Source organism: Myotis daubentonii, chromosome X, assembly GCF_963259705.1.
Source record: "Myotis daubentonii chromosome X, mMyoDau2.1, whole genome shotgun sequence".
In the NCBI taxonomy this organism is placed as follows: domain Eukaryota; kingdom Metazoa; phylum Chordata; class Mammalia; order Chiroptera; family Vespertilionidae; genus Myotis; species Myotis daubentonii.
Window position 1 is genome coordinate 11,689,732 of NC_081861.1, and position 13,846 is coordinate 11,703,577.

The 13,846-nt window shown below is 50.2% G+C and overlaps 1 protein-coding gene across 1 annotated transcript; it reads right to left on the reverse strand.

Annotated features, from left to right (window-relative positions):
* Positions 1 to 8,853: 8,853 nt before the first annotated feature.
* Positions 8,854 to 10,332, reverse strand: PNMA5 (PNMA family member 5). Its single transcript, XM_059679172.1, has one exon. The coding sequence runs from the start codon at positions 10,192 to 10,194 to the stop codon at positions 8,863 to 8,865; it is 1,332 nt and encodes a 443-aa protein (XP_059535155.1). The 5' UTR covers positions 10,195 to 10,332; the 3' UTR covers positions 8,854 to 8,862.
* Between the last annotated feature and the right edge of the window lie 3,514 nt (positions 10,333 to 13,846).

A 13,846-nucleotide genomic window follows, 5' to 3' on the forward strand; every position in this document is an offset into this window, starting at 1 on the left:
CAAAGTAAAAAAAAAAAAGTGGGGGGGTAATTGTGAACACTTGGTCAGTCCCTGCTGTTATGATGGACAAAATGTGTCCTTAAACAATATTAGGAATGAGCCCTAACCGGTTTGGCTCAGTGGATAGAGCTTTGGCCTGCGGACTCAAGGGTCCCAGGTTCGATTCCGGTCAAGGGCATATACCTTGGTTGTGGGCACATACACAGTAAGGAGTGTGCAGGAGGCAGCTGATCGATGTTTCTCTGTCATCGATGTTTCTAACTCTCTATCCCTCTCCCGTCCTCTCTGTAAAAAATCAATAAAATATATTTAAAAAAGAAACAATATTAGGAATGAGATCAGAGTCCATGAGGTTGGTCCAGATAGTTTTCAGGGGTGGACTGACCTTCATGTTCTTGTTGGCTCTGAATGACTAGTTGTGCCATCAGTTGAGAGTGCTGTTGGAAGGACAGCTGTTGGGGGTCATTAGCATTTAATAAGATAGACTTAGGAAAACCATTAAAAATAGTTACTAAAGGTTGAATAGGGAGTAATACCAAGACTTGCATCCTAGAAGAAGTCAGTCAAGATGATTCCTAGACATTGGACCTAACACATTTTGATGGTACAGTGAGGATGGCAGGAGCAATCTGATAAATTTCTTGGATTTTCTGAATATTTCTGGTGATTGCATGGATGTCAGGGATGTTTTTAGGAACAAATATACAGCAGTCACTTCAGACTACTGTACAAATGCCCCATTGAGAAACCAGAATCATGTCCAATGTTGGACTATTTTAGAGGACCACTCACTGGAGTTCCTGGAGTCCTCTGCTTATGAAGTTGGTGGTTTCAGGAAGGTTGTCAACAGTCATAGTTATTTTCTGGAGCAGAGCCTATAAATTGGGGGAGTTCTGGCGAACCTTCTGAGTGGTTCACACAGCATCAGCTCCAGGTACAAAGGTTGCCATGCATGATTTACTACAGCAGTCAAGTCTTTTAAGTTTCCTCCAGTCTCTTAGCTTTTTATTCCAAGGCTAATTGAGAATATGGAGAAAAACAAAGGTCCCAGACTTCTTCAGGGGCTGGGATTCTGTGCCTAGACTTATAGCTATAACACAATTATGTAATTTTGGAATCATATGGTGCCTGGAAAGAGGTAATAGTGTGGTAAGGTAAGAAAAGAAGGTAATTAAAGGACAAGATTAGCTAGATAACTGGTCCTAGTCCAAGGAATAGGTGCTGTTTTTTTTTCTCAATTTGTATTTTTTATTCCCACAAGGTAGCCAGAGGTGGAGGTGCAGAGCTGTGAGCCAGACCGGGCCCAGGGGCCTTCCTCTGGCAGAGGTGCATGCCAGGTTCTTGGGTCTGCCCCACCAGCAGGCTGGCTTTTAGACAGACTGTCATGGGTGCCAGGTAGAAGCTCCCAGGGGCACAGGCGGTGGGCTCAGATGCAGGGGTGCACATTTGTACTCTTGCCACATATGGAACTCCGGTCCTAATTTGCATTGGTGGCAAGGCAAATATGATTGCAAATACTTAAGCCCACAAAAAAAGCTCTTGGTTATGTATGTTACAGTGGAAGCATAGGTTGACCTTTAAACTAGATGTATATTAGTAATATTTTACCCATACAAATTTAATCTAGGGAAGGCTAAGCATTTTTAAAGTTTTGACACTTCCGTGCAGTTTTATGATATTAAATAAACCTAGTCCTTTTGAACCCTCTCAAAGAAAAAATCCTTTGTGATTTTCCAGGAACCCTCTGGGAGATCCCCAAACTCTGAGATTAAGAAGACATCAGAATTTTATTTTAGGAAAGCAAAATGACAAAAGTTGTCAGGAAATTTGAGCACTTGGTTAAAAGGAAGCATTTGTCAGTGAGAAACACTCCTTGGCTACCTATTAAACCAAAGTGAAAATAAAAGATTGTCAAAATAAACATGAGAGAATATGGTTGGAAAAAAAAAAGCCCTGTGCTCTTTTAGAAGTAAGAAGACTTGATTCTCCTAAATCTTTAAGAACGTGATAAAGTAGACTTAAAACACAGGAAATTATTCTGATAAAACACACAATCTGTGCTTTTTAAGGCAGATTATGAAAAAGTAAGGGAAAAGCTTTTAAGATCTATGAAGAGCAAACCAATAATCCAAGAAAATTTTGACATTTTAACAGAGAGATAACCAAATCCTAGTTTTGTACCTGAATAATATTTGATGAAAAGGTGTTTTTTAAAAATATTATGAAAAAACTCATTGAATTTTGGCCATAAGTAATGAAATTCCTTTTTCATGAATACTCTGTAACTTCCTGTATCTATTCAGGTTTTGTCGGACAGTTTCCTCATTATCATTTTTGGACAAGCAGTCACTTTATTTTAGGACAAAATTACTCACTTTTTCCTTAACAAAAACATATTTTGCATACCTTGCATGCAAAGTTGTCCCACATTGCCATTATTGCTGCAAATAGTTTTGTTAACACATATCAATTATAATTTTTAACCTCCAGTAACTTTTAGTTTACAGGGAAAACTAGGGAGTATATCAGTGTGAACCATCTGTCATGTGACAGCATTATGTGGCAAACTAGCAAATATTCTGAATATACATTTGATAATATTTATAGGTATATACATCTTTACAGTACACTTTCTCAGTGTGCAAAGAAAGAGCATTTTTATTAACAGATCCTAATATACTTAGCATCTCTGTGCCATACAAAAATAAGAAGGAAAAGGTCTATAAATTTAAACTTATGCCTAGTAATAAATTTTTCAACATTTTTTCTTACTGAGAAACGATCTAGGCATTTAAAGAATATCTATTACTTGTCTTAGTTTACCATAAGTCTAAGCTTATAAGTTACCAAAAAATATTGGAAACTATTTTTAACCAAACATATTATAACACACAATTATTGTTGAAATAATAATGAGTCAATTTGAATAAATTTAGATTTATTTTTTTGTAATCTAAAACATCTAGTAAATGTAATATTAATTTATTTGACTAGTAAACCTGTATAAATTTAGGAAGAACATATCCAGGTAAAATAAAAAGGAATGCTTGTATATGCTTAATGCTGATAACTGAAAGACAAAGCTAGTTTTATTAAACCAACAATATTAAACTATTCTTTGCCAAAACGTTACCTTAATTATATAAAACTTGAATTATTAAAACACTTGGGTTTCTACATTTCTAGGAGTTTTAAGTATATTTAATTTATATAAGCACCTAATTATCTCTAAGCCATTTAAGACAGAGCTCCTTTAAGATAAAAGCTAGTTTGGCAATACCATCTGGAGATAGGAAGCTATTACATAAATGCACATCAACACACAAACAGATTTAAAAAGAGATCTTGTGGCTTTAATTCTAAAATTTTTAGCCATGAGTCAGGTTTAAACACAGAAACGCAAATCTTGCTGTTTAATTTTTTTAAAAAAAGTTGGCTTTTTGCCCCACCTTTACATTTTTACTAGAATTATGTCTGTGGCAGATGGAATAAGTTGTGGTTAGTTGCTCAATAGGAGAGCTAAAGCATACCACCCATGTTTGTAAAGGGGACATTTTAGTCCTGTGTAATCTTATGAACTAAATTTTGGGTGAGGGACAGAGAGACATCCAACAGCCTCCAAAGCTGAGTAAATAAAATATCCAGAGTGTTTCTAATTAGAATGGTCACCCTCAGGCTTTTGTTTTGGGGTTCCTGAATCCCTGGAGAGCACCCAAAGAGGGCAGGGGCAAAAATATCTAGTGACTATAGGCAGTTGAGAAGCTGAAGTTGGAAGGAAAAGGTCTGGAGGAGTGCATAGAACGATGAGGGGAGTAGGGGTGTGGAAGGGGGGCAGAGAAAAGGATTCAGGGGAGTTGAAGGGAAGGTCTAAGGTGGTAAAAAGGAGGAAGAAGGGCCAGGGATGAGAGGAAGGGAGAAATCTTAGATGAGCCAGTTTGGGAAGAGCCCAATTTTTCCAAAGAGGCCATTAAAGTTAAAATGTTGCCCATTTCTGAGATATTGAACTGAATTAGTTCTGTAATACTGAAGCATGTAGTGAGCAGGAAAGAGAAAAGGGGTATTAGCAGATAGTTAAACCAAAGAGAAAAAACTTTCACAGGGCCAGGAAATACTCTTACTTGTTTAAATTCCCACACTCCCTGGGTCTGAGGGCTAAGGGAACACCCCATTCAATTTCCAGGTTCAGAAGCCTAAGGACCTCCATCCTTGAGCCAATGCAACCCTTCCATGGGATCTCTGAGATCAAAGAGCAGAGAGAACTACCTAACCCCAACTCCCACCCTGAGAGCAATCTCTGGGAAAAAGGGTGAGGGAACCTCCCTCATTCTCCCAGTTCATAGAGCCATAGAGCCTTTCCTGCAATTTCTGAGGCCAAAGAGCCAAGGGAACCTTCTCCAAATCTCCCAGATGGGAGAGCTGATATAACCTCCTATGCAGTTTCTGGATTCAAAACACCTCCCCCTTCCTAGGCCCTCTCCCAACTTCTGGGTTTGAAAACCAAAGAAAGTCCTGCTCAACCTCCTGGGAGGCAGCACCAGGGAACCCTTCCCCCACCCATGCCATATCTGGAGTCAGAGGGGGGAAAACAGAGGCCTCACAGAAGGGTCAAAGCAAAGTCCCTTTGCCAGAAGAATCAAAGTAACCCCTTACTACCAGGTCACTGCTGGCTCAGGCTGACGTTGGGCCAAAGTTCAGGGGTCTTTGGGAAGCAGAGGAGCTAAACCAAATTTTGGTAATAAGCACTCTACTCTGTTCCTACTTATTGATTAGTGGAAATGAGACAAAGAAGGGAAATTTGGAAGGTCCTTGTCTAGTCTTGTCAGACATAAAACAACAGGGGCATCCCTGAGTCATATGGGGAAAAGGGGTTGTGTGAGTTTTCACAGTCTGCCATAACAAGGTACCACAGACTGGGTGGCTCAACACTGGAAATGTGTTGTCTCATAATTTTTGAGGCCAGAGGTTGGAGATTAAGATATGGTTGCTTCCTTCTGAGGGCCATTAGGGGGAGCTGTTTCAGGGCTCTCATTGGCTTGCTGATGGCCTCCTCTCCCTGTGTGTCTCTTCACATCATCTTTCCTTTATGTGTGTCTATTTATCTTTGCACCCAAATGTCCCCTTTTGATAAAGATACCAGTTGTATTGAATTAGGGTCCCCTGATAACCTCACTTTAATTCCATCTCTAAAGACCCTGCCTCCAAATCAGGCACATTCTGAGGCACTGGGGGGTTAGGACTTCAACATACCAATTTTGGTAAGGATGTAATTCAGCCATAGCAGTTCCTCACAGTAAGTCATTTTTCAGGAAATAAAAGGATAGATTTTTAAAATGAATTTATTTTTTAAAAAAATATTTTTATTGATTTCAGAGAGGAAGGGAGGAGAGAGATAGAAACATTGATGAGAATCACTGATGGGCTGCTTCCTGCATGCTCCACACTGGGGATAGAGCCCACGATGCAGGCATGTGCCCTGACCAGGAATTGAACTGTAACCTTCTGGTTCATAGGTTGATGCTCCATCACTGAGCCATGCTGGTCAGGCTAGATTTCTTAACCATGGCTCTTTTCCAGGGTCACAGGATTCAAGGGAGTTCAACATTGTCAGCAGGCCACTGAGGAAGGAGCAGGGCAGCTGGAGGTGCTTGCTGCCAAAGTGCTCCAAGGAAGGACTTGCTTGGGGCTCCAGGAGCAGGAGGCGTCTAGAGGGGGATTGTGGCCTTGAGAGGCAGCCCCCAAATGACTGGGGCTTTGGGTAAGGAAAAGCTCATTGGGCAGAGGGGGCTCCCAGGCACTGGCAAATCCCAGCTATGGGGAATGTGGGGTACAGAGAAGCAGAGGACCTGGACCTGTCCCCCAGGTCTGGGGAACTGGATAGCAATCACCTGGGCTTCAAACTTTGCACTTTGAGCTCCAGGTAAAGGAGCCAGGGGTAACAGGGAGAAAAGACAACAGGGGAAAAAAACTCACACTAGTATCTTTGTAAATACTCTCCCTTTGGGGGAAGCGGGCAAAAGGCTGGAAGGGGTAGCCTCCAGGGGCCAGGTGGCAGGCAGGGAACTCTCTTTTCTGTGCCAGCCCAGAAGGAAGAGAGCTGATCCCCGGGGCCCAGGAGCTAGCCCTCCTCCTGTTAACTCTCCATGGGAGGGGTGGGAAAGTGGCTACCAACACATAGTCCACCTAGAAGGATTCCAAACACACCAATTGCCCAACACACACACACCCTCACACACATTCTTTTCTCTTCAGCTATCACGCACCTGCATGCCCACAAACATCCCTCCATGGCTATACCAATGCTGGCCACTTGTTAGCTGGCAAGGGTAGGCTGATCACAGAAGGGTAGGCAGGCACCCAGCCCCACCCTGGAATCCAGCACCTGGCAGGGGCGTCCCAGGTGTCCGACCTCACTCCAGGGCCCTTCTGTGGCCAGCTGGTCTCTGGGACTGTACATCTGACCTCTCTGACCCATATGGGTACTCTGAGCCCCCACACCTCTGCCAGGGATCCTGTGGCCTCTGGCCTGCCTTCTGTCCTTTCCCTTCCCTTCAAAGTCTAACCCACTTATTCCTGGTGGATCCCAGAGCTTCCTGGGGATGCAAACAGATACTCTCCTGTGCTCACAAATTCCTGCTACCTACACCATCCAGCCCAGAGGACTTCACAGCCCTCATGGACCCTGTTCCTACCATACCCCAATGCTGACTTGGAGTCCCAGGCCATCATTGCTCCCCAACCCCGCACCCAGCAGACCCTTTTCTCAATTGCACATAGCAGAGGCGAATCTCTGATGTAACAAGAAAATTTATTGAAGAAAAACATTTACTGAATCCAGTGAAAAAAGGGAAGAACAACAGTAAAGAATTTCTAATAGCCACTAGTGTACATAGTTCACACCCCCTCCTCCTGGGGTCCCTGACAAGGTGCCTCAGCTCCCCCCCACCACCACGGCCCTCCCACCAGCCTCCCTCCCTTAGGGCCCCACGATTGGTCTTTGCAGGACTATGGACGCTGGTGATGTCCACTCACTGCAGGGCTCCCTCCCCCTCTGGATGACATGCTGGGGCCTGGCCCTGCCCTAGGTCTGTTCGGGTGGCAGATGTCTTCAAGTGCCCCTCATTTAGGCCTGGGAATGCTGCTCAGGGGTGCTCCCAGGCAGGCTGCCCAAGGTGGCAGGATTTGGGGCTGGGGCTGGCCTTGGCATTGGTGGCTGAGTGGTGGTTCGCCAGGCCAGTTCCTGTTCTCCTGCCTGCTGGCTCCATACCTCCAGTGGCCCTGCATAAACAAACAGAACAAAAGACTGCCCCTCCCAATAACTCCCCCTCCTCCTGACCTCCTCCTCCTCTCCTGTTCACCTCCTGTTCTCCTCCTCCTCCGCCTCTCCTGCTCACCTCCTATTATCCTCTTCCTCCTCTCCTGCTCACCTCCTGTTATCCTCCTCCTCCCCTGTTCACCTCCTGTTATCCTCCTCCTCCCCTGTTCACCTCCTGCTATCCTCCTCCTCCTCTCCTGTTCACCTCCTGTTATCCTCCTCCTCCTCCTCTCCTGCTCACCTCCTGTTATCTTCCTCCTCCCCTGTTCACCTCCTGTTATCCTCCTCCTCTCCTGCTCACCTCCTGTTATCCTCCTCCTCCCCTGTTCACCTCCTGCTATCCTCTTCCTCCTCTCCTGTTCACCTCCTGTTATCCTCCTCCTCCTCCTCTCCTGCTCACCTCCTGTTATCCTCTTCCTCCCCTGTTCACCTCCTGTTATCCTCTTCCTCCTCTCCTGCTCACCTCCTGTTATCCTCCTCCTCCCCTGTTCACCTCCTGTTATCCTCCTCCTCTCCTGCTCACCTCCTGTTATCCTCCTCCTCCTCTCCTGCTCACCTCCTGTTATCCTCTTCCTCCTCTCCTGCTCATCTGTTATCCTCCTCCTCTCCTGCTCACCTCCAGGTTATTCTCCTCCTCCTCCTCTCCTGCTCACCTCCTAGTTATTCTCCTCCTCCTCTCCTGTTCACCTCCTTGTTATTCTCCTCTTAGTTTTCCTCCTCCCCCTCCTTCTCCCCCCTTCTCCTCCTGCTTTAGAACAAATTTCCACCACCTCCCCACCCCCCGCCCCCGCACCCAAGCCAGCTGTGGTACTAGCCCAAGTCCCCATCCCGCTGCAGGCTGAGCCCATGCTCTCCCCTGGGGCTCTCCTCCCTTTGCCCTCCTGCCCCTATAGTCTTCCCAGGCTGCAGGGGGAGGAACTGCCTGCAGGCTGGGGCCGGGCTGTCCTGGTCTCACTGGCGCAGGGGCTCAAGGGTGGTGCCTTCATGGGGCTTCCCTAGAGCAGTGTAGATAATTCTGAAGACGGGCTGGACCCTGCGGCCTCCCTTCCGGGGGATCACCCCATTTCCACCGCGCAGCTGTTCCTCACAGGTGCTGGCTTCTTCTGGCAGGGGTGGCCCAGGGGAAGGTTCTTCTGGGCTTGGTGGGCCTGTAGGCATTCTTAGCTCTGAGTCCACAGGGTGGGCATTTCGGGGTGGCCAGACGACAGGGCCCATGCCCGAGTCCTCAGCTGCAACTCCTTCAGCTTCTGCCATGGTGGGGCCCCTGCTCATGACTAGAGCACCCCATGTTCTGGGTGTGCTGGCCGCCTGCTTGTGTCGCTGGCACCTCTTCAGGACTCTATACTTGTATTCCCCTGAGGGGAATCTGGTCTTGTGGGTGGGGTTCCTTTCAGCTGCTGGAGGATGAGGGGGGTTAGCCTGTACCTGACTGCCCTGCCCCTCTGCCCCACTCAAATACTCTATTTGCATGGAATGCCCCTTCCCCTTGTTAAAATTTCCCTGCTGCTTGCTAGGGGAAAGGGTACCTGGATTTTCTGAGCCTGTACTGCCTAAGACTCGGGGTGGCTCGTGCCCCCAGCCCCCGCCTCGTTTCCCGACTCTCCTACAAGCTGAGGCCTCTCCCTTTCTGGCGATTTCGGTTCGACCTTAATGCATGTGATCAGGCTGTGGCTCCCCTCTGCCCTATTGTAGCGGGGCACTTTCCTGCCCCTAAATGACACATTGCCAGTCCCTTCCTGGATGGTCTGAGTGCTGCTATCACAATACTGCACTGCCTTCTGGGGGACCTGAGGTGCAGAATCACTGACTTCCTCGGACACCTGTCTGCTGGAAGGCCTGCAGCCCTTTTCTGCAGGCTTTTGCTTCTGCTTCAGCATCACCGCGGTGACCTTGCACTCCTCTTCATCTCGAACAAGCTTCATTAACTCTAGGAAAGTGGGAGGACACCCTCTCTGATCCAGGAGCTCAAGCTTGCCTCGGAGGGTGCTGCACAGGTAGGTATGAGACAAGACATGTTTCAGGCGAATCAAATCTGCGCTTCGCGCTGCTGTGGGGCTGTGCTGCAGGGCTTTGTGCAGCAGCGGCTCCAGGCGCACCAAAAACACAGAGATTTTCTCTCCAATCTTCTGAATGGTATGGAGAAACTTAAACTGCGCGGTTCTAGAGTCCTCTTTGCTCCCAAAGATCTCCTTCAGGGCATCCAGGAATTGCTGTGAAGTCATAGAGTCACTGGTGGTCCGGAGCACCCGCATGATGGACAGGGCAGAGCCACGGAGGCTCTCCAGCAAACGCCGTATCTTCTCTGTCTCAGACACTTGCCAAACCGGCATCACCTCAGTGACCTGCTCCAGCCAGGCTTCAAAGTTATCTTCGCCTGGACCTGTAAAGGCATCTCCTGAAAACAGTCTGACTTTTCGGTACCACATGCTTTCTTTCTCAGACTGCGAAGCTGTGGATTTCTCTTGGGGAGCATTGCCTGGCTCCTGGTCCTCAGTGGGAAGGGCACACCCCAAGACACTGGCCACATCTGTCATTTTCCGGCCCTCATCCCTCAGGAAGTAACTCAATTTATTGATGAATTCATCATCTGGGTTACGGGGTTTCACCACCACTTCCCAGGCACCTCCTTTTCCTGGTATCTGATTGGGTGTCTTAGCATAATTGACAGTGTCTCCCAGTTCGATGATAACTGCCTTAGCATTGTCTTCCCTTCTGAACATTCTTCCCAGCACCCTGTATGAGTACAAGGGCTGTAAGCTTGCCTTAATAGTCTCTTTAATTTCATCATCAGTACACTCCACGGGGATCCCCACAATCAGCAGGGCCTTCCTGGGGTCCAGGTCCATCCCCTTGCACCAATCCTCTAACAGTGTCAAGGCCATTGCTCTGACTTTCTATGGACTGATCTAAAACTAGGGGTAGTAATCTGCTACAGAGTTTGACCCAGACTTGGTCAATTCTGAGCCAATGGCAAGTACAAGGCAGAAGAGTCCCAGGTTTCCACGGCCTGTAATGCAAATGGGGTGAACGCATCATTACTGCCCACTTCCCACCCTCACCAGCAGCCCCTCTTCTGCCCCAACCTCCACTCACAGGGATTCAGTCCCTGCCTCCCAGGACCCCCGAAATCATTTGGTGGTGTGTAGAGTATAGAGGGGTCTCCCCAGTCCAAACTCCCCCCACCTCATCGCTTCCCTGCTGACCTCCTGCTGTGGGTTCTTCCTCAAAGTCTAAGGACTCTGCCACAGGAGTTGAAGATGCCTGCAGTGAAAAGATAGCATTAGGAGGCAGGGCCTAATGCCTGGGGACCCTGACAAAGCCCTCCAAGCAGGAGACCAGGAGAATATCCCACTCCGTGGCACAAGGCCGTGCAGGCCCAGGGCACCTGGCATCCACTTTGCCAGGGCAAATGTGGGAGGAGGGAGGTGCAGAGTTCTCCTCTTTTCAGTAAATGCCCAACAGATCAGAGAGATGGCTGGAGTTCTATACAATGCAATTGAACTGCTGGGTGTGGAGAGCCCTGGAGAGGTGCAGTGTTGTCATGGATACCAAGAACAGTGGGGACCACGGGTGGGTTTCTATCACAGACAGGTGTCATATGATAAGGTTAAGACCCTCTAAGAGCAACAGGTGATGTCACTGGCCTCCAACCAGTGAAGTGTCCTAGCAACAAAGGGGGTTGGGGGAAGTGAGGTGGGGGGTGGGCAGCAAAGATTGAGTGCTCAAAAATCAAGAGCTTATGACGTTAAATTGCATAGGCACTGGAATCAGGAACATAAAAGGGACCCAGAAAAGGTCTTCAGTGCCACACTGCAGGAGACAGACAACTGTCCCTCTAGTTGTAACCCTACAGCGAAGAGTCTATACACAATGACAGGCAGTCCCACCCCCTCTTGCTCCTTGCCAGAGTTACAGAAGCTCTTCCCAATGTAGGCCCACCTCACAGTTGCTCACCAGTCAGAGTAGGGTCCTCTGGCAGTGCAGATGCGGGGATTCCACCCTCACTCAACGTTCAGCTCTCCAGTTCTGTCCAGCCAGGCAGTTCCCGGCCCTAGGGCAGAGGGTACTGCTCCACTGGATCTGTCCCAAGAGAAGGCAGAGGTATTTTGCTAGGGTTCTGAGCCACGTGTCCCTGCCCAGGCTGTACCCATTCTGAGTCTGCAGAGCTGTTGATAAGTACCCTGTTGCAGGGATACAAGAAACTGCTCCCTAGAGTCCACTGCTGCAGCAGAAGTAATCCTACTTTAAGGTAATTGCCACACCCTCAAGTCCGCCCCCACTCCGCCCACATACCCACCCACTGTCATGGCCCACCCCCAACGCCTCTAACCCAAGACCCACCCAGCAATCCCTGCCTCCACCAGGCCCAAGCCCTAACACCAAGCTCCATCCCCACAGTACAAGTATCGTCCCCACCCAAATCCTACCCGTGCACTCACTTTCCACCCCTCTCACACCTTGCCCCACCAAGTCCCATACCCACCCAACCCGATACTCAGTTCCAGCCCCACAGAAGCTCAATTCCCTGTCCCCACACAACTCCTACCCCTGCCACTCATGTTCCACCCCTTCCTAAATCCACCACCACCAAGCTCCACCCCACCCATGCACAAGCCCTGATGCCAAGCCCCATCCCATCCTCCTCCTGTCACTCATGTTCCACCCCCCAACCCTGCTCACACCAAATCCCACTCCTTCCCAAGCCCCAACCCATGAAACCCCACTCACACAAAAGCCCTGTTGCTAAGCTCCATGGCAACAGAAGTTTAATCCCTGCCCCCACCCAACTCCTCCTCCTGCCACTCATGTTCTAACCTTCCCAAACCCTGCCCACCCCATGCATGCCCAAGCCCTAATGCCAAGCTCCACCCTGCTCCTGTCACTCATGTTCCACCCTCCGAAACCCTGCCCACACTAAGCCCTACCCCTTTCCAAGCCACGCCCTACAAAATCCCACCCCACGCATGCACAAGCCCTGACACCAAGCTTCACTGCTCCCCAAGCTACACCTCACCAAACCCCACCCAACACAAAAGCCCTGATGCCAAGCCCCACCCCTTCCCAAGCCACACCCCGCCAAGCTCCACCCCATGCAAAAGACCTGCTAAGCTCCACACTAGCATGTGCAAGCCCTAACACCCCACCAAGCCACACCCGATGCAATAGCCCTGATGCTAAACCCCACCCCACGCAAGTGCAGGCCCTAAGGCCAAGCCCCACCTTTTCCCAAGCCATGCCCCAACAAGCCCCATCGCATGCATGAGCAATTCCTGAAGCCAAGCTCCACGCCCCACCAAGCCCCACCCCAAGCATGCGCAAGCTCTGACGCCAAGCCCCACCCCTCCCCAAGCCTGCCCCACCAAGCCCCACCCTACGCATGCGCAAGCTCTGACGCCAAGCCCCACCCCTTCCCAAGCCACGCCCCACCAAGCCCCACCCCATGCAAAAGACCTGCCACTAAGCTTCACACCACACATGTGCAAGCTCTGACGCCAAGCCCCACCCCAGGCATGCGCAAGCCCTGACGCCAAGCCCCACCCCTTCCCAAGCCATGCCCCACCAAGCCCCATCCCATGCAAAAGACCTGCCGCTAAGCTTCACACCACGCATGCGCAAGCCCTGACGCCAAGCCCCACACCTCCCCAAGGGAGCCCCACCCTATGCATGCGCAAGCTCTGAGGCCAAGCCCCACCCCTCCCCAAGCCCGCCCCACCAAGCCCCACCCTACGCATGCGCAAGCTCTGACGCCAAGCCCCACCCCTTCCCAAGCCACGCCTCACCCCATGCAAAAGACCTGCCGCTAAGCTCCACAGCACCCATGCACAAGCTGATGCCAAGCCCTTCCCAAGCCATGCCCCACCAAGCCCTACCCCAAGCATGGGAAAGCCAATGCCAACACCACCCCTTCCCAAGTCCCTCCCTACGCATGCACAAGCCGACGCCAAGCCCCACTCCTTCCCAAGCCCCACCCCACGCATGTGCAAGCTCTGACGCCAAGCCCCACCCCTCCCCAAGCCACGCCCCACCAAGCCCCACCCTACGCATGCGCAAGCTCTGACGCCAAGCCCCACCCCTCCCCAAGCCACGCCCCACCAAGCCCCACCCTACGCATGCGCAAGCTCTGACGCCAAGCCCCACCCCTTCCCAAGCCACGCCCCACCAAGCCCCACCCTATGCATGCGCAAGCTCTGACGCCAAGCCCCACCCCTCCCCAAGCCCGCCCCACCAAGCCCCACCCTACGCATGCGCAAGCTCTGACGCCAAGCCCCACCCCTCCCCAAGCCCGCCCCACCAAGCCCCACCCTACGCATGCGCAAGCTCTGACGCCAAGCCCCACCCCTCCCCAAGCCACGCCCCACCAAGCCCCACCCCATGCAAAAGACCTGCCACTAAGCTTCACACCACGCATGTGCAAGCTCTGACGCCAAGCCCCACCCCTCCCCAAGCCTGCCCCACCAAGCCCCACCCTACGCATGCGCAAGCTCTGACGCCAAGCCCCACCCCTCCCCAAGCCACGCCCCACCAAGCCCCACC

Excerpts from the sequence above, each read along its gene's own strand:
- PNMA5 (XM_059679172.1), bottom strand. The coding sequence starts at position 10,194 with ATGGCCTTGACACTGTTAGAGGATTGGTGCAAGGGGATGGACCTGGAC.